This window comes from Sander vitreus, chromosome 3 (genome assembly GCF_031162955.1).
Source record: "Sander vitreus isolate 19-12246 chromosome 3, sanVit1, whole genome shotgun sequence".
Lineage (NCBI taxonomy): Eukaryota > Metazoa > Chordata > Actinopteri > Perciformes > Percidae > Sander > Sander vitreus.
This window is the reverse complement of record NC_135857.1, coordinates 2,150,589-2,169,769: the sequence shown is the minus strand read 5'-3', so window position 1 is coordinate 2,169,769 and position 19,181 is coordinate 2,150,589. Positions and strand designations below refer to the sequence as shown.

General features: G+C 41.4%; 1 protein-coding gene across 1 annotated transcript in view; it reads right to left on the bottom strand.

Annotated features, from left to right (window-relative positions):
• Nucleotides 1-17,730, bottom strand: part of b3glcta (beta 3-glucosyltransferase a) — a 70,003-nt gene extending 52,273 nt beyond the window's left edge. Inside the window, exons 1-2 of the mRNA XM_078245633.1 lie at nt 17,504-17,730; nt 5,258-5,301 (exon numbers count right to left, since the gene is read on the bottom strand). Coding sequence (XP_078101759.1) covers nt 5,258-5,301; nt 17,504-17,567 — 108 coding nt within the window. The 5' untranslated portion in view covers nt 17,568-17,730. The remainder of the gene's footprint in view (nt 1-5,257; nt 5,302-17,503) is intronic.
• Nucleotides 17,731-19,181: the final 1,451 nt, after the last annotated feature.

The window sequence follows — 19,181 nt, the reverse complement described above, 5'->3', positions numbered from 1 at the left end:
TTTGGGCATTTTAGGCCTTTATTTATAGGACAGCTGAAGACATGAAAGGGGAGAGAGAGGGGGAATGACACGCAGCAAAGGACCGCAGGGCGGAGTCGAACCCACGGCCGCTGTGTCGAGGAGTAAGCCTCTGTATATGGGCGCGCGCTCTACCAGGTTAGTGGTTAGTATTGGTATGTCATGTATATGTTTCATCCTCTCACACAGTTCATCAGGGACACTCTGTTAGTCAGAAGACTGTACTCAGAGGGATTCAGCTTTGTTTTGCTAAGCACAGGAAAAAAAAAAAAAAAAAACTGTTGCCAACAGAAGTGACCAGACCGTACAAAATTGTTGACAGTGGTCCAAATCTGGTTGCCTGGGACAACGAGGCAACCGTTACAGTCAAGCCATGCTGTGGAAGTAATTTAGTTTCACAGTATGCTCCCTGGCCTCCACATAAGATGGCTGATAGATATTTTTCACCAGATTTGAAACATAAAACTTTCTTCTTTAAAAAAGAAAAAAAAAAAAAAAAAGTTTGGTTACAAATGAAAACATTACTCCAGCTCTAATGCTTCAGCTTTCTGGACTATATCTATATATAGTATTTTGGTGTATCTGAGCTGTTTGCAATCTCAACCTGTATGTGTTTATGATCACTCAAGCTGATCACTCTAACTCAAAAGAAACTAATAGCAATAAAGTGAATTCAATTAGTTGGAAAGAGAAGAAGTTGTTTCCAAAACATTAATTAAGGTTTGGTTAGTTTGAATACTAATTTAAATGAAATTGGTTTTCTTTGCTGATACAGCATACATACTGTATCTGCTCTGTAAATAACTTGTCCTGTGTTTTCCTTTAAAAGGGTGCCCCCCCACGTAGTTTTCCACTAATACGATGCAACGTCGACACCTTATTTGATACATCAAATCTTTCATAGAGCAGTCAGCGTTCTGAACAGGCTGAACAGACGGACACACTGAGCCAGCAGCCAACACTACAACCTGAACTTTTTTTCTTCCTTTTAATAATCCTATTAATATTTCTTTTGACTAGAAAAAGGGACTGTACTGATATCGCGAGATAACTTCACCTTGACGAGTAATATCGCCACGTTTTAATATCGCCAGATCTCGTCACACCTCTAGCATTTTGTTAAAAGGTATGCCATTTATTTGAATTGTAACTGTGCACCACTTCAGAAGGAACACAGGAAAGTACACAGTTTATAACTTGTTAACACCTTCTGCTAGTTTTTGCTAGCTAGCTGTTACCATGTGGCATATAGCTTGAATATTGAATATTCCCAGAGTTTTGCAACTCTAGCCTTATCCAAATAATATGGTTCCAGAAAATGATAATGATAATGAATGCAGGTGAGTGTGTACCGCTGATAAGTACAGCTTTTGTCCAGTTGCAGTGGAATCTCCAGGTGCACATTGGCAGCATTCATGCAGATTTAATGACAGAAAAAGATAAGGTCACTGCAGAAGAGTTGAGGCAGTGATTCTGACATCACTCACATATCATTCCTTGAGTTTGATTTTCTGCCCAACAACTGCTCAAGTTAATGAGATGCTGGGGAATAAGAAAAGCTCTTATGCACGTGGTGACAGCTATTTAGGCAGCACAGATGAAAGCTCGAAAACAATTTTTGCAAAATGATGATTGACAAAGCATGCCAACCTGCAAACAACAGAGAAGAGGTATTCTCCAATTAGACATGATGACTTTAATGGAGTGTGTCATAAAGGAAGGCAGCAGCTATTTTCCTTCAAGACTGGTCATTATGCCAACAACTGAATGGCACTTACAATTCAGTGCAAACTACACAGAGCTGAAGATCTCAGCTCTTCAAAAAACAAAGGGTGGCAAATAAGAAGTGTATGTCTCTTATGTAGATTACAAGTTTACACAAGTGTTATTCTGGCATAATTTGGAATTGAAATACATGTGCTGTTCCCGTCACCTCCTACACGGCCTTTTATCTTAAGGCCCAAGAACATATTTGCATTATGTACCTTTGTGAAGCTACCAATTAGCCTGGAAAACACATGAAATAACTCAATGACTCACAAAGATCAGTACTTTCAATTACTTCTGCTGTACTGGTTGTGTTCTTATGTGTGTCGTATGACTGGTTGTTGCTTTTTCCCCACATCTGGGAACATCCCCTGAAGGCAAAGTCGGCCCTTTCAGAATAAAGCTTCCTGTTGTGGCGCTGCAATATCTTTTAAAAGTGTCCTCATGAAACGACCCGAATGGTGGCAAAGTGACAGGAACATTAACAAGTTGAAGTTATTCATTGGCTTTGCAGGACCCTCAGCAGGAAGTTTGTAAATAGGGTCATCCTCGTGCATCCTCTCACCGTTTGGAATCCTCTGAGTGCATGAGATCAAGGCACTGCTCACATTAGCAAACTTGTAGTAGACTTGTTTAGGCTTGAAGCCCTGAAGCGGCAGATAATCATGCCACCTGTGCTTGCCTTCATCAACTTCCCCAAGTCATTCTAAGTTCAAACTGATGCCAGTCATCAGAAGCTTCAGGCTGTCTTTAAAGAAGGAGGGGGAGAGGATGTTAAAACATGTTCTGTATGCAAGCCACGGACAGACAACCACTGAAAATTACACTTTAATGTTTACTGCTGCAACCACGTATCCTGCTTTACAAAAGCCTTTTGTAGCAATGTTACTGATCAAAGTAAAGCTTGTAACGTTTCAAATCCTGCCTGCAAACTGAGACAGATGATCATCTTTTCTTCCACCATAAGGGAGCAAACAAGCCGTGGGTTGCAGAATCACACTGAAAACTAGGGCTGCACAATTAATTGCAATTTTATCTAAATCGCAATATAGACTAGTGCAATATCCAAATCGCAAATCAATTTTACATGTTGTTGAAAGTGTAATACTAGACTTCTCAGATCAGCGCACACACACACACACACACACACACACACACACACACACACACACACACACACACACACACTAAGCTCTGAGGCCTAGGTGGGTGGTTTGATAACGAATGCAGCTTACATCATCGTTAACCATTTTCCAAAGCATACTATATAATAGAAAATAAAAATAAATAAATAAAACATACCATAATCTCATCTTCTCAGAAGCCAGGTAGATAACAGTACAGCCATTTATTAAAATTAAACACAAAAAAGCCAGTCAGTAATGTTAGGCTGCAACAAAGACAATGAAGCTCTGCAAGACTGTGCCAAAACTGTTCCTGTGAGTCGATTGTCATATAGAATCCAGTGACTGACTGAAAGATAGAAAATATGCAAATAGAGCAATCTATACTTTAGAAAAAGAAAAGAAAATGGCTTTAATATAAAGAGTGACTCATTCGTTGTAAAAGGGTTAAATCATCAAAACAACTTGGTCTTCAAAATGAAAGGGTGTGTGGCATACTCTGTGTTTAGGCCAGCGTGAGGTCTTCAAACTATCATTTAGTCAGAACTACCTTTATATGTTCCTAAACAACTCGGCATAGTTGAAAGAAATATCAAGTTTGGTGTGTTGCACAGCTGAGCTACTTTATGGCAAATCTCAAATATTTACCTCCAACAAAAACACTTTATATATCTAAATATCTTTGTTACCATGGATTGGAGAGACATATTTTTTGGGATTGGCTTCTTCCAAAACACAAAAAATAATTAATCATTGATCTGGATCTTAGATATGCATTGTGTTGTATATGAACAATAATTGCTGATTTGTTGTAACCTACACTGACAAGGCCCCACAAAGATCGCAACTTCGTTATAAAGGCAATCCTCTGTGGGAAGAGCAATAATTAATGGCTTTACTCAGCAACTGGTTTACTTTTGAAATAATAAATCAAGCGTGTTAATTTTAGAATCCGTTCATTTATAAGTATGTGTTGTATAGCCAACAGTATGTAAATGACCGGCCATGACTTTCCATGGCTAATCTGGAGCGCTTTCATGGCCTACAAAATTGTATTCCTCTCTAATTTGTTAATGTTGTTGTTCAGGCTCAGAGATCTGAAATGGGGCCACAACCTGGTTTCCACTCTGCAGGCGGGCTTGGTGAGAAAAACACATGACAATCATTACTGGGTACACCAAATGTCTTATTCAAGGTGAAACACACTTTGGCCATACTCTCTGTCTGGGAAACGCCTCTAAAAAATAATATAAAAAAATCTAAATGCATGTGAATGCATTAGGAAACATGGGGCATGTGGGGAAGAGTGAAGGGGACAAACTACTGCCGTGCGCCCGCGGTAACTAGGCAACACCCCCCCCCCACGAGCTCTACAAAACAAAGCAGCCACATGTCAGGGTCAAGAAGGGAGGAGTGGACACAAAAAGAGGTTTTCTGATGCTTTTCATGTAAGAGTTTAGACAATAATGAACTCCACAACTCAGACTTTTATTCCTGATTTCCATTGTTGCAAAAACACTGCTCTTTTAATTCCTTTAATGGTTTCTTCTCCTGAATGAATGGATGGATGTCATTTTAATCTTTGCTTTGACACTCTGACAGGCAGCTGTCACTAATCGTTCTTTTATAGGAAAGAAAAAACAACTGGAGATTGTGTGAGACTGGGTTTTGACAGTATCCTTTCCCTAAAGGCACACTGGTAATGTGGCACAGATATTTTAGGGAAAGACAAAAGGACTTGAGCAAAGTTTTTTGTTCAAATAAGAGGCTGATATCTTTGTGTGCTTCTCACAAACAATCTTAACAGAGAATGCATTGTTTCAGGAGGTTGAGTTAATGACAGTTACTGCCTAACACCATTTACACAAATATGAGAAAAATGGAAAAAGTGACAAAGCAAACGGGTGAAACTTCCTCTGCAGGGAAAGAAGCGGCTGACATCAGTAAAAAGCAGGACAGTAATTTCCCATTTTTGTGATGCTAAGCACCTCTGCCAGGAGTCTTACTGTCAACATCTTCTCACACCAATGAGAAGTAGAGCAACTGAACATGTTAATTATTTATCGAGCAACTGCAGACTTGGAAAATGCAACAGCAAGAAAATCATCTCACACCGGAGGATAGAGCGAATGGATCGGTGTGCCGGAGCAAATTAAGCTTCTGATGTGGAGGACAATAATCAATCCGTTGAAAAAACATGGTCCTTCATTTCAGCTGGTCAGGTATCTAAGGCTTTAATAGAGGTGAGGACACCAGCAAATCAACGATTAAGACTAATTATCAAGAAACTAGTAAAGTTCAGACTAATCCACACACAGGAAATAAAGAAGCACATGTTTTTTTCTTACCTGTGAGCCTTTTCCTGAGCTGCCGGCAGAAATGTTGATAAGAACTGTAAAAATAGAAAACATTATGTTATTTTAGACATGTTACAAACAGCAATGACTCCTTTTAAACTGAACTGTCTCCTAGTTTCTTCAGGCTATCTAAAAGCTGACATACACACGCAGGGCTGAACAAAACAACTCGCTTTGGGTTATTATATTCGAAAAAATAAAAACAAAATGTATCTAAAACTTTTAAAGAAGATCCCTCAGACCTCTATTCCTTTGTGATGTCGGATCTCTGACAGTACCATTCATCCATTTCGAGTTTGGAATTAGAGCCCAGAGAGATTCTATCCAATTACATTGCCACCGTTTCTGAGATGAGAAAATCTTCCCAGAAAGATTCCCAGGATTTCAAATCAATACATCAATACATCAAAAAACAGCAGTTTTCTCCGAGAACAAATTCATACAGCTATGTTTGTGTGCTATGTTTACATCAGATCAGGCTGCCTCCACTCAACACCACTCAGCTTTAAGTCGGACTTTAATTAGGTGATAGAACTGAGAAAGGGTTACATTTCCTCTCCTGACTTATTGATTAAAACCTACAAAGCAGCAATGTTTTCAAGTTGAAATTCCTGCTATAGCGTAATATCCAATACACACACAAAAATTCCAATATATAAAAAGGTACACATACATCTTTAGAATGATACGATCTCTGCGACTTTGTTTTTATGACACAATCTGCAGTAATTTGGTCAGATTGCAAGGAAACCCTCTTCTTAAATTATTCAAAGAGCTGATTTGACTTCAAAACCCTTCAGTGTGTGAAGCCTGGAGTAAAGCCACCAGTTCAGTTCAGAACAAACGGACAGTGTAATGAACCATGTCATGAAAGCACCAACAACAATGGATGCAAGCCAGTTTGTACAATTTGCCAACCAAGGCGTTCAAAATATTATTTTTGCATGTTTATTCCAAAAGGGGGGACACATAAGATGTCTCTAAAAGAGCCAAAAATACCCACAATAAAAAGGTAATGATTACAGCTAAGGTATTAACTGATTTACACAGAAAGATACACAGACTCTTCAAAAGAGATTTGGAATCTGATGTTCACACACAATTTCTTATGAAATGTAGTTTGTTTGTTGCTGCAAGAGGACACTGTTCTCTGCAGTTTACAGTTAATAGAGGGGAGGAAACACAAAACAGCTGCTGATGATCCTTCATATCAACCCAAATCATGAAAAAGAAACAATACTTCTGCAGAAAGTGACATCTTATTAAAAAAATTCAAATCAAACAGCCTCAATTTTCACCTGTATAACAATAGTATATAATATAAATATGTAATATAATACAAAACATTAGTAATATAATGATTATTGCATGATAATATTTTTCTTTGTGTTGTATTGTGGACGGCTGCTCCGTGATTTGGTTCCGTCCTCAGCCGTGCGTCATACCACACCGAGATGTGTGCGTTCAGAAGCAGAGGTCTTTACTTGCAGATTTAGTTGATTTGGTCATTTTTCCTGGATATGTGTGCTTCAACCATAAAAGTAAGTAGTCTACATAGTTAAATGGTTTATTCCATTTAGTCCAGTTATGAAAGACATGGATAAGAGATTTGTGGCGGTGTTTTAGTTGTTAAAATAGTGTAGTGATGTACAATCGGGAGTCTTCACAGGGTGTTTATTTTGAAAACTGACGGACGCTCTAGCGGTTCCATTACCTGCCTGGCTAGTGCAACGCCCACAGCTCTGTTCAAAAATAGACTTAGCGTGTATTCTTAGCGGAGCAGAGAGAAGCAGAGCGGAGAGACGCTTCAGGGCCGTTTCAGGGCCTTGCCGCGTTGTGGCTGGTGGAATCACAGGCATTGTCTTGTCGAAACGCAGCACAGACCCGCATAATGGAATTTAAGGGTTAAGAGTTCCCTGATTCACCTTCTCAGTCAAGAGTATGATTTTAAAATGGATTTAAAAAAACAAATTGGTAACCAGTGCAGGTAGGCTAAAACTGTGATGGGAGAAGGGGGTTTGGTCTACGTCAGAAGTCTGGCTGCAGAGTTCTGCACAGTCTGAAGGTCAGCTGCATCTCGGGCACTGAGGCAGGTAAACAAAGTCTTACAATAGTCCAGCTGTGATGTCTGATCTTGGAAATATTCCTGAGCTGGTTGAAACATGATTGTAGAAAGGTCTTTGTGCGTTTCGTCCAAAGCTTCCTGTCAAAGATAACACAGAGGTTCTTAGCAGTGCCCTTGATATTTGGAATAAGGGGACCAGGAAGGGGCTGGAGTTGATTACGGAGATGCTTAGGGCCGATGATAAGCACTTCTGTTTTGTCAGGAGTTCAACTGCAAAACGTTTTGTGACATCAAGTCTCACATCAGCTATGCAGCTTTGGAGTGTGGCCAGCATGTTGCTTTCAGAGGGTTTAATGGAGAGATGTAACTGTGTATCGCATAGCAGTGAAAGCACGTTATGGTGACAAATGATATGAGCTTATGGTAGCATAGAAAACTAGAAGGCACTCCAAGAGCGCAGCCCTCTACCAAGGCATGCCCTATCACACAATGGTAATGCAGTGTAAAATTCACACTGCATTACCCAGTAGGAAACTCTTTTTTCTGATTATTCTGACCACATGAATGCAGCACAAATGTTTGCATTACACTCCCTCCTTTTTTTTATCAGTAACAAAAAAACAGCTTAACCAAAGTCAGACTAAACACATTATTGCCTAATGTTTAATGTGCATGAAGCCTAAGTTCACAACACAAAATCTGACCCAGTAAATCATGAGCTATGTAGAGCAAGTAGGCTACATTGTCATCTGGCATCACACAAAGCTTCCTACAGGAATATGTTCCCTATACATTCTGCTACAGACTTCAAACTTCCCATCTTTTCATGGCTCACCCCAGAGAGGGAGAAGTAGAGACACATAGAGGGAGAGGGGGAGTAACTCCCAACATCATGTCAGTGGTGCTAATTGGAGCACCTCCATCTCATCGCCTCCTCAGCCTGCATAATCAAGTCTGTTGTTTCCAACCATGTTTTCAATTGTGCCGCACCAAGGGGAACTTGCATGCTTGGATTAGAAACTCTGCAAATCACTCTACATGCTGAAAGATCTGAATGGTTTAACTGAATGCTTTTCAACAAGCTTCTCAATTAACAATGTCTTTGTAACTAAAGCAGATGTCCGATGCAATTAGCCAGAAACACCGTGCTCATAACCACGGGAGGGAATTAGGTTGGAATAGGTGTACTATTTTACAGGACTACAATTCCTCTTTGTTCAATTTGAAAGTTCTGCCAAGCGCCATTTGCGTCTAAGGAACTACATAGAAATGTTGATGGATTCATATTAGTATTAATGCAGTGGTTTGCTTGTTTGACAGTTGGTTTGTGCCTGACTGAGTTTTCCACATCATCCAGGATTTAATGGGTACAGCGGAAGAGGAAATAAATGGAGACAACACATGAAAGTACTTTGAGTTACTAAATCACATTAACAGAGGCAGGTGTATTCTATTAACATGAATGCTAATTGGCAGTCAGTGTCAGCTTTTAAAAGGGCTCTGATAATCAGCATGTCCATGTGTGAGTGTTCAAAGCAAAATGAGACAACTAAAGGCTTCCAAAGAGGTTGAATAGTGAAGAACACAAACTGGAGCTGCACTGGTCCCCAAGCTGAGGGCCATTAAAACTGAACGTAGCTCGTCGTACCAACTCCTTCGGAAAACATAGACAGCCGCTCCCGGGCACTGGAGTTTGTACAGGAATGCTACCTGCATGGCAAAGAAAAATGGCGTGGAGTGGCTGGTGAGGACAGTCAAACATTTAGCAAGCCAAGGAGACTTTTTTTCCTCTAAAGTTGGCTAATCAAATGAGAGATAAACGATGAGTAAATATTGGACTTCTACTGGTGTCAGGAATCCTGCTTCCTAGGTTCACTTTCCGCCTCAGTTTCAAGTTTGTTCTGCTCTTTTGTGACGTTTTACCGTTGCTAATCTGCCTGTTCCTCTGTCTTCAGTTTTGGAACCTGGAAAATTCTCTCCATCACCGTCTGGTCGTCTGCATCACCTTTATTACCGAGTCTGCACTAATCCGACAGCCGACTCAATTCCACCCACTGCCTCACCAGCTGGATTCCCCTGCTTCCACGTACCAAGACCAAATAAATAAATACTTATTTTTTTTCCACTCAACTTACCTTGTCCTTGTCTGCTTTTGGGTTCCTGTCCTAGAGAAGCATGACAACTGGGGGTGACAAAGTGGACTCAAATGGGATTCTCATGTCGCCCTGTTTCTGCCATTAAGATGTGTTAAAATTTAACACAGTTAGTTTTCATCTTGCTTTATTCATGCACATTTGATGACTCCAGAGTTTTTTTGCAGTCCACATTCAACACAGCACGAGTGCTGCCTGCAAAGTTTAGCTGTAGCCGTTAGCTGACCGACCGTGTGTGTGCAGATTGTGCCTTCAACCCAGCATACCTAGAAATGACGTCTATAATTGGACGATTCTGTGATTCTAATGCCAATGTTAACGCCAATGCAGGAAGAAGGTTGCCTTATGTGTAGTGAGGCAGAAAGTATAGTGTGTATGGGTGTTTCGCAAGTAAGACTTTAATGCGGGGGATGGGCGTTTGCTACTTGGCACAAATATTCAATTACGGTTTGCCCTTCTATTTTAACCATGTCTATTTACCATGCACAGACATTGCATCAAGTGAGAATTTTTCAAACGTTGGCATCAGATGAAACTAGACATTGTCATTGAACCTATTCTGGGGTTTTGCAGAATCGTTCTATATGGATGCTCTTGTCAGGCGATATGGTTTGTGCCCCTGAAAGTGTGACAGCTCAGACTGGGATTGAAAAAACTCAAAATTTATCACCAATCTTTCCATTATGACTCCTCTCACTTTTATTCTCATCTCTGTGCATCCAAGGAGTGGAGTCACACAGCTCATAAGAAACACTTTAAACTCATGCAGACCTGTCCACCCTCAATTTGTGTTGCATCGAACAAAACCATGGCTGCGGTCGAAAAGTCTAAGTCCTTTTCCTAACCCCTTTTCCTTAACCACGATGGTAAACGCCATGAGGTCAAGGAAAGGTGTGAAGGAGAATTCAAAAGGAAATGGGATAAGACAACCGCGGTGCGAGGAGAATCTGACTGTCCTTACACTCGGCTGTAGTCATGCGTGGCCGATGTTATTGATGTGGGTCTGCCGGCGAAACAAGCGCATCTGGAATACTTTGCCCCGAGCGTTCTAAACGTGATGTTTCATGCAGGCTTAATAAACGTGGACAACCCGGTGGAAAATATGACTTCATCACCATTTTTTCCCCGTCTTATTCTGCAATAATTATGTTGTTTCATGTGAAGCACTCACTGCATGTCATTCTGTTATTATAAAGCACTGAGCTGTAGGCTGTTTCTTGTATAAAAGGGGTATAAAAGGAGCAAATAAAGTTTATTTTCATTATTGGTTGCTCAGCTCACCCTCCTGTCCACTCATTTTTATCCACATGAATCCTGATTAGGATGACTGTATGAAAATAATTGTTACATGTATGCAAGATAAGCAGAATGCGTTAGACCTACGAATCTACTGTAGGCTACATATTCTATGCTATAAGGGTTAGACGGTTGCAAGTGGGTGACAGAAATACATTATTAATGAGGACAATATTTTCTTAACTGTAAACCGAGCAGAGCTGTCCACTATACTGTGCGCATTTACGCACGAGGACAGCAGTCAACAGCGTAACTCCATCAATTATTTCATAAGCTAAAAGTCGAGTTGTGTTTTTTCTGTCAAGTCAATAACTACAGATTTTAGTTTTGCTGTTTAAATATCCCATGATATCAGCTACAGTGACATTACTGCGCGCTTGGAAACATTTACAGTTAATGAAAAACAGCCTTGCTCATCATTAGAGTAATGCTACGTTGACACTTCAACCTCTCAGTTTAAAAAAAAAATAACATCGTGCACAGCTGTCAGTTTTCAGAAAAGTGTTTGTTTACATGTACCCGTGTATATATGCCGTTAATGCCGTAAAGAGCATGACCAACCTGTAGGTGGCAGTGTAACACGAAGCTCAAGCCCACGTTAGCCAATCAGAATCCCGAAAATAGCAACAGCAGCAACGAATCACTTCCTCTTTCTCTCTCTCTCGGCTGCCTAAACCTCCGTTTGTATCAGTTTACATGCAAACGAAGATCTCAAAAATATCCACTCTGGCCGGAGTTTTTAGAAAGACTCGTTTTCAGAGGCAAATTCTCTGTTTGTGTGTAAACGAAGGGAAATGGCTCCGGTTTTCAAAATAACCATGTACGTGTAAACAGGGCCTAAATCTTTGAAGAAAACACTGATACATCACTAAAATGCATCATTTAAAACGCAATAGCCTACAGAGACTAGGGGTGGAACGGTAAATGTATTCGTACTGAACCGAAACAGTACGGGCGTCTATGTTCGGTACATGAATTTACAGAGAATACACGGTATAAAAATAAATAAAACTTGCGTGCAAATGAATTAATGTAATGTGGAACTACTGTAACATACGCGTTTCTTAGGGACACCTAATCTGTAGCCCCGCCTTAGCTCTGAAGCTCCCGAGCTCCGCCTACATGTCGAGTCGGTCCAGTGAGTCCACACGAAGCAAACTAGTCCCTTCCATATACAACCAAACATGGACGTAGCTGTATCCCGTCTTGCCTCGACCACAAATGGCTTCCAGGCCCATTTGCTTCGTTGTTAGCTCTGCCGTTTGCTGCTAGCTCTGCTGTTAGCGTGTGAAGCTAACACCACAATTCACCAACTGCTCTGTGTAACCGAAGCTGCTCTTTTAACACCCCTGCTCTGTGCATTCACATATGAGAGCAGCGCTTGTCTCCCATATCACACTACTAGCTGATTGTCTTATTATATGTATATAAGTTCCAGATGGAGTCTGGAGATGATGTGGGGTAGCCTACTTATTGTTTACTGTTTACGTCTTACTTTATACGCTTCAGGCTGTTGCAGCTAGCTCAGGGGAGAGACTGGATGACACTAGGTGGTACAGCCTGAGACATGCACGATAAAAGAAATTGCCTTCTGCATTTTTGTTATACCTTTCCCTCCATTGTACCGAACCGTGATGTCTGAACCGAACCGTGACTTCAGTGTCCCGTTCCACCCCTAACAGACTCTAGAAAGGGTGAAAATAACTTATTACGCCGCTACTAATCCTTGTAATGATTATGAATGGCGGATGCGTCGCTTTAAATTTTGCTGCCGCAAGGACTTGTGGGACAACATTATCTCTTTTCCTTTCGTAAAGGATGGTCCAATGTATCCTATGCTAAAAGGAGGTAACAAAGGAAGCAATGAAGCACCTTTTCTTATCGCTTACCCCGAAATTCCACCAACTGCGGAACGGCTGCAGATCGGCTCCGCTGTGTGTCGGCTGCGTGCTCCGCCGTCCTTCAACACCCACCAGGTCTGGATTTGTTGCGGCACGGCTGCGGCCATGACTGACAGCTGTAGGCACGAGGACCCACGAGATCTCACAAATTCACGTAGAATAGAACCACAAAACCACCACCAGTTTGTTTCCATCCAGAGGAGTAGAGGGGAAACTACTCTGAGCTGTGTTTTCAAGGTGTAGTGCAGGGAAATATGATCCGCCGTGAGCACAGTGGATTTTATTTTGAAAATTAACCGGATGTTTAATTTTGCTTCTGTGCTCAACTTCCTGTCCCGCACTACCTGCCGTGTGCTGAATTGCTGCGGAGCTCTCCGGCCTCCGGCAAAAGATAGAAGCTCTGCGTATCTGCTCCGGAGGGCTGGGGACTGCCGGAGCTGGGACGGAGTCGTTCCGCAGTCAGTGGAAATACACACACTGACTTTAATGGAAACTTAATGACTCCGGCGACGTTCAGGAGCGGATCTGCAGCTGGTGGAAATTGGGGGTAGACAATTTGAACGGCTCTTATCATGGCAGCCACTCAACTACTTCTGGGTCATTTCGCTCCATTAGGAACCTTCCTAAGCAAATTTGACTATTCGACCGCAGCCCGTGTCTCTTAGCTTCTTTCCATTGTGTTTAATCACTATTCCTTTAAATGTGCTTTGTGTTCAGTCTGAACACATTTTAAGAAGATGATGAGTTGATACAGGTTTGTTACTGTGAGTTTTGGATTCCACTCTGGTCCCCATTTATAGCAATTACATAATGCAGCTTTAACCCATTTTTCTTTGTTGATGTAAAGTTAATCACAAAATGCAAGTGTTTCTTTCTATAATTATTTCATGGATAACCACTTTGCAGTGACAGAGGCAGCAAACAAAAGTAGCTCCTCAAAGAACTGGCACAGATGGCACACAGTTTGCACTGCACATACAATTGTAACAATGCATCTGATTTGTATGTTAGGCATGCAGGAAGCACAGGCTTCATCTGGCACGGTCATATTAAATCCAAACTTTTTATTTCCACTCAAGCACTGCCCGCAGCCATTTAGAACCCATACTGACAACTCCAGTTACTGCTTCCAGTTGGAGCTCTCTCTTGACACTATCTTTATACAGTGAACATCTTAAACTTAGGATGCTTAATATGCAACATCCTCAGATGTTTTGAAAGGTGCCGTTTAATAAAAGTATTAATTCCGCCGGATGTCCCTTATTTCGGCCGGATGTCCGTTACCTTCCTCTGTCCCTGTGTTGGTGTTCTAACCTCTGGTGGATTTGTGAGGACTCTGGTTAACTGCTCCTCAGATCTCTGCAGGGTAAATCCAGACAGCTAGATTATCTGTCCAATTGGAGTTTTCTGTTGCACGACTAAAACTACTTTTAAACCAACACGTTCCACCAAAACAAGTTCCTTCCTGAAGCTAATTAGCAGAGACACTGTTGCTCCATGCGGCGCTTAGCGTCGCCCAAGGCGATTGCGATTGGTTTAAAGAAATGCCAATAAACCAGAGCAGGTTACTCTCCCATCCAGGAATGCTGTGTGGACTAGCGCAGCACTGAGGGTCTGGCAATGTGAGACCAAGGATAAAGTAAATGTGGAAGTCATGGTTTGGGCTGATCCAGGCAATAAAATACCTTAAAATCAAAGTACTAGGTCACATTGATGCAAAAATCACATATAAATCAATTGCCAGATAGCAGTCCTGCTAATAGTGGAGCTAAAATGCTAAACTGATAGTCCATTGTCAGAAGATTTATTTTTAAAAATTTTAATTTTGATATCATGACCTCCATCCATCCATCCCTTAGCCAATAGCTGCTCATCCAGGACAGGGTTGCAAAGGCAAGTGCACAAAGGGAGACTTTCAGCTCTTCCTGTGGGATCTTCGAGCACACCCAAACCAGTTAGAGACATACAGTAATCTCTCCAGCACATCTTGAATGTGAAAGAGTTTGGCCTCTTTGGACAGCATCTTTACCAGGTGCCTGATACTCTTCAGCTGGATCATTTTAGTGTGTGGGAGCCACAGCAGCAGCTGGACCCTGAAGCCATCTTGAGTCACAGACATCCTCACCCTCTCACCCACAGTGAGGCCGTCCAGCCTGCAGAGAAAACTCAACGCGGCTGCTCGTGTCTGTGATCTGTCCTTCAATCACTACCCCAAACCTGTGAAAACAGCTGGCGCTCAGTTTTTGGAGAGCTTTTCTCTGTGGCTGAGCTCTCTGCTTACCATCATCAGCCACATCAATCTTACAGTCCTTATTGGCACTTTGAAGTGAAACCCCAAGACACTTGAATTGACGTCTTAGGAACAATATTTTCAGGCTTCAACCAGTGCTGCTCAAGCAGAAAGAGATAGATTTGTTAGGCATTGAAGAAAAAGTAGGAAAGGAGGACAGCATCCAACAGCATGTCCTCCTCAGTTTTTGATACTTGATTGTTACGAAAATAAGTATCCCCCCCCCCCCCGGTCTGGCACGGGGCCGACAACCACCCCCCGCCACAAATTGCTTTCTAATCTGTGGGAAACAGCAAAGCAGTAATAACCTTTGAGATGTTGCTTGTTGCTATGTGATGACAATGTCATCAACCAACCAACCAACCAACCAACCATGTTTTACTTAAGTGATACATTAAGAACCAACAGGTGCAAGGAACATTTCTCGGCAGCATAAATACGCCAATTGTAGTGTTTCACCACACTCGCAAGTCTCGCATAACAACAACATTAAAAGCAGCTTTAAAAACGTAATCCACAATTTGTGTACAGTACTCTCTCCACCCCAAATATCGTACATCATTGGAGTATACCTATATCAATCACATGCAGACTTTGTGGAGCTACCACAAGTGCCACAATTGAAATGCTGCCCATGAGGACTCAGAAAGAGTGCTGTAGCCCCTAACTTTCTCATCCCGAGTGCGTCACCGCTCCAGTGCACATCAGAAATGACAGTGTGTTGAAGCATCATCGACGGCATCAATGAAAAACAGCAGAGGTGGCACCCTAATGTCACCAAACTGGACTCTCTCCAGACCTCGGCTGCGCCTTGATGTTCGATACATGAATATTACATACAGGGGAAGCAGACAAGCAGTCTTGTCAGACTCTGATGTCCAACTAAACAAGCTGGACTCAGTGACAAACACACAAAAAGCCTTAGCTCGTGTACAGGGTACCGGAGGATTGCACCAGTGTTTCTGGCTTCCCATACTGCACTGTATTTTGGACATATCCACAAGCTTGAATAGTAGCTCTTAAGTATGTTTTTGTTCAATGTGCAACATCTTCAGGAAAACTAAAAATGCAACATTTCACCCCTATCCAGTTGTTAAACACAAATTAAACTGAAACACAGATGTGTGATTTTTTTTGACCCGCAACCAGGAATTAAGAGTAAAAGATGATCCTAACTGACACGTGACAACTTTTCTTGCATTCTCAGAGAACTTTAAAATGATAATTCTGGGAAATAAAGAGACCAAGTTTTTTTTTTTTTTTTAACACAAGCACAATCAGGTGTAAAGCAAGCAGAGGACACTAAAAGAGGTGTAGGTTAAAAACTGATTAACCTAGGTCTAATCCAATTAATAAATCAGTTTAAGATTTATAGATACTTTATTAGCCTGTAATCTGTTTACTTGTGCTTTTTTACCCAGGCATATGTTGCCCTTTTTTGCAGTAGCCTACTAAAGCTAATTATTTGTAGATCGTATCCAGTGATACTTTTCAGTCCCAGCTATAGTAGGCAGGCAGAGTCTCCAGCACTCAGCATGTATCTCATTCTGCTCAGGACGACATCCACATGGAACACAGGGCCAAAGCAATATTGGTCACTCACTGTAATTCTCTCCACAGCTGCAGCCACACATAATGTGCTGCAGCCCACCCAATGGACACACCACATCACTGAATAGATTCTGTATGTGCAGGACATACTGTATGTAAAGATTTGTAATTCTTAATGATGAAAGACATAGTTCTGTATGCAATGCCCTGAAGTGGTTCAAACATGCTTTTATTCCAGTGAAATTAAATTCACCCGAAATATTTGACATGTAAGCCATTAAAAAGGCTATGGTAATCAACTCCATGGAAGGTGAGTCAAAATTGAATTTATCTACAATTTTACATGTTCCTGCAGCAAATGCAACCATTTTTTTTAATATATAAAAGTACAATGACACTATTTCAATTAGCTGGTAGGCCTGTATGATCCCTCCTCTGAAAAACAAAGAGGAATAAATAAAGTATGTCGTTTACTCCTATACTTTTGTTGCTAAATTCCTGGTGCACATCCAGACTGGCAGAGAGAACTCGGACTTGGTAAAGCTTACTGTAGCTATAGCCTGGGGTGCCTTCATTCAGTCCCACGATTGTCGCGATTGGGAACAGATTTCATCAGAAATGCCGTGATTCCAAAGGAGAGGACTTTCAACCTTTTTCCTGTGATTAACTCTATTGTAAAAGTACAGTCAGTGGTTTGCATAAAGCCACATGGCAACCAGTAGCTACGTGCAAATCGCCTTTCAACTCCTCAGGAAGTTGAGGCAAATCATGGCTCCGCACTTCTCAAACACTTCTGGGAAACACTCTCACAGCTCGTGTCTTCTCGCCGCTGCTGTCGCTTCTTTACAAAACCCAAGCTTCACCCTTTTTAAAACAGCACAAACTGTTCACTGTTGAGGGTGTCAGTAGCCTCTACGTCCCTCACAGCTGTGTGGTCCGAGCCCCCCGACATTAGGATTAGAAAGTAAAGTGAGTACTTACAGAGGGAGAGGAGAAGCAAACAGACTGCCACTTTGTGCCCGATGTGAGGGTTGTTCGACAGCATCCTGGGAGAGTCCTGGGAGCAGTGGAGGTGGTGGAGAAAGCTCGCAGTGCATGGGCTTTCTGACTAAAAACAACAGGGCTTTCCCTTTTCATAGTTTCACGGAAAACGGGGAGTGTGTTTGTGCTCTGCTCGGAGGCATCCCCATTTTCTGAACGAGGCGCAGGGACGCGCTCTGCTGGCGGGAAGGGTTCACTGAGCTCAGCTAGCAGGCACATACTGCCGCTGCTGCAGCTGCTGCCTTCAAGTGCTCCGGTGAAACTACTGGTCCAAGCTGCGCGGTTTGTTCAGAACTCCAATTGAGAGAACTTTAATCACAGGGCCGTAGCCAGGATTTCAGAGATCAGGATTTCTTTCATTAACGATTACTCTGTCGATTAATTGCTTTATTAATAAATTATCCACACAAAAAATGCTCATCTTCGTTGTGATATATTCTTGTCTTGTCTGGCCAACAGTCCAACACTCAAATATATTAATTAAAGGCTAAAGTGATGTAAAACAGCAGCCTAACATCACAATTGAGAAACTGCAACCAATGTGTGGCCTTTTTGTTTTAAAAATGACTTAATCTAACTGATTATCAAAGTAGTTGTAGATTTATTTTCTGTCCACCAACTAATAGAATATTCTCCAAGCTCAACCCACCCCCTAAATATGTTTTGACTAGCCACCAAAAAGCCACTAATTTCTTTTTTCACATTTCATTTTCTCAATTACCTGAACTAGCCTACATGTAAATTTAATATCACCGCATGACCTAAATGCTTTTTCAAAGACCACACTGCTAACCAAACATAGGTTACCAGAATCAATCAATGTAATGGCAATTCCTTCTCTAAGGTGTGTAGAACAACTAGCATGGAAAGGCACAGGTGGAACTAATTGCATTAATTAACAATGGCTCCATTCCATTTAGGTCTACCAGTAAGTACTGTTATAAATAACACCTGTGCTCTTCTTGCAAAGTCAAACTGTCTGTTGTGAAAAATGTCAGTCAGGACTCACAGTTCATGTCCCTGACAGTGAGACCCTCTGTATACTAGAGACCAGTTTGAATGATTTAACCTCAGTGCCTTCCAGTCAGAAACATGCTCAGTGGGATACTGTGCTGCACTTGGAGAAGCCACAGGGAACATCTTTTCGACCCTTTTTTGACCCAGATATTTGAAAAGTGTCTCAGTTTTTGGGAAGGACTTGTGTCTACTAAAGTCATACTTTATTAACTGAAATTATTAAGAGCAAGACCACTACAAACCCATGGTACACCCACACAGGTGTCTTCAGACATCACTTATTTAGCCTCATTAGACCTCTTCTCAGGACATCTGTCTCACTTTCTTTTGAGTTAAGTTGTACTTGTTAAAGTGGGACAACTTGCACATGTATCATTGTTATTACAGATTGGCTACATCATTTATTCCCAGCATAACTTCAACCTGAGCAGTGGCCTAATTAACCACAATAACTGAAAACAGCCACGCAAGTGTACTGGGCATGTAAATATGCTTACTGAGTTTCTAGTTTGACATTTTTACATGTCTGTAAAACCTTATTTTTTACTACATATTGTTACAACTACATTTAACTGAAACATTTTTAGGGTTTTTAGTCACA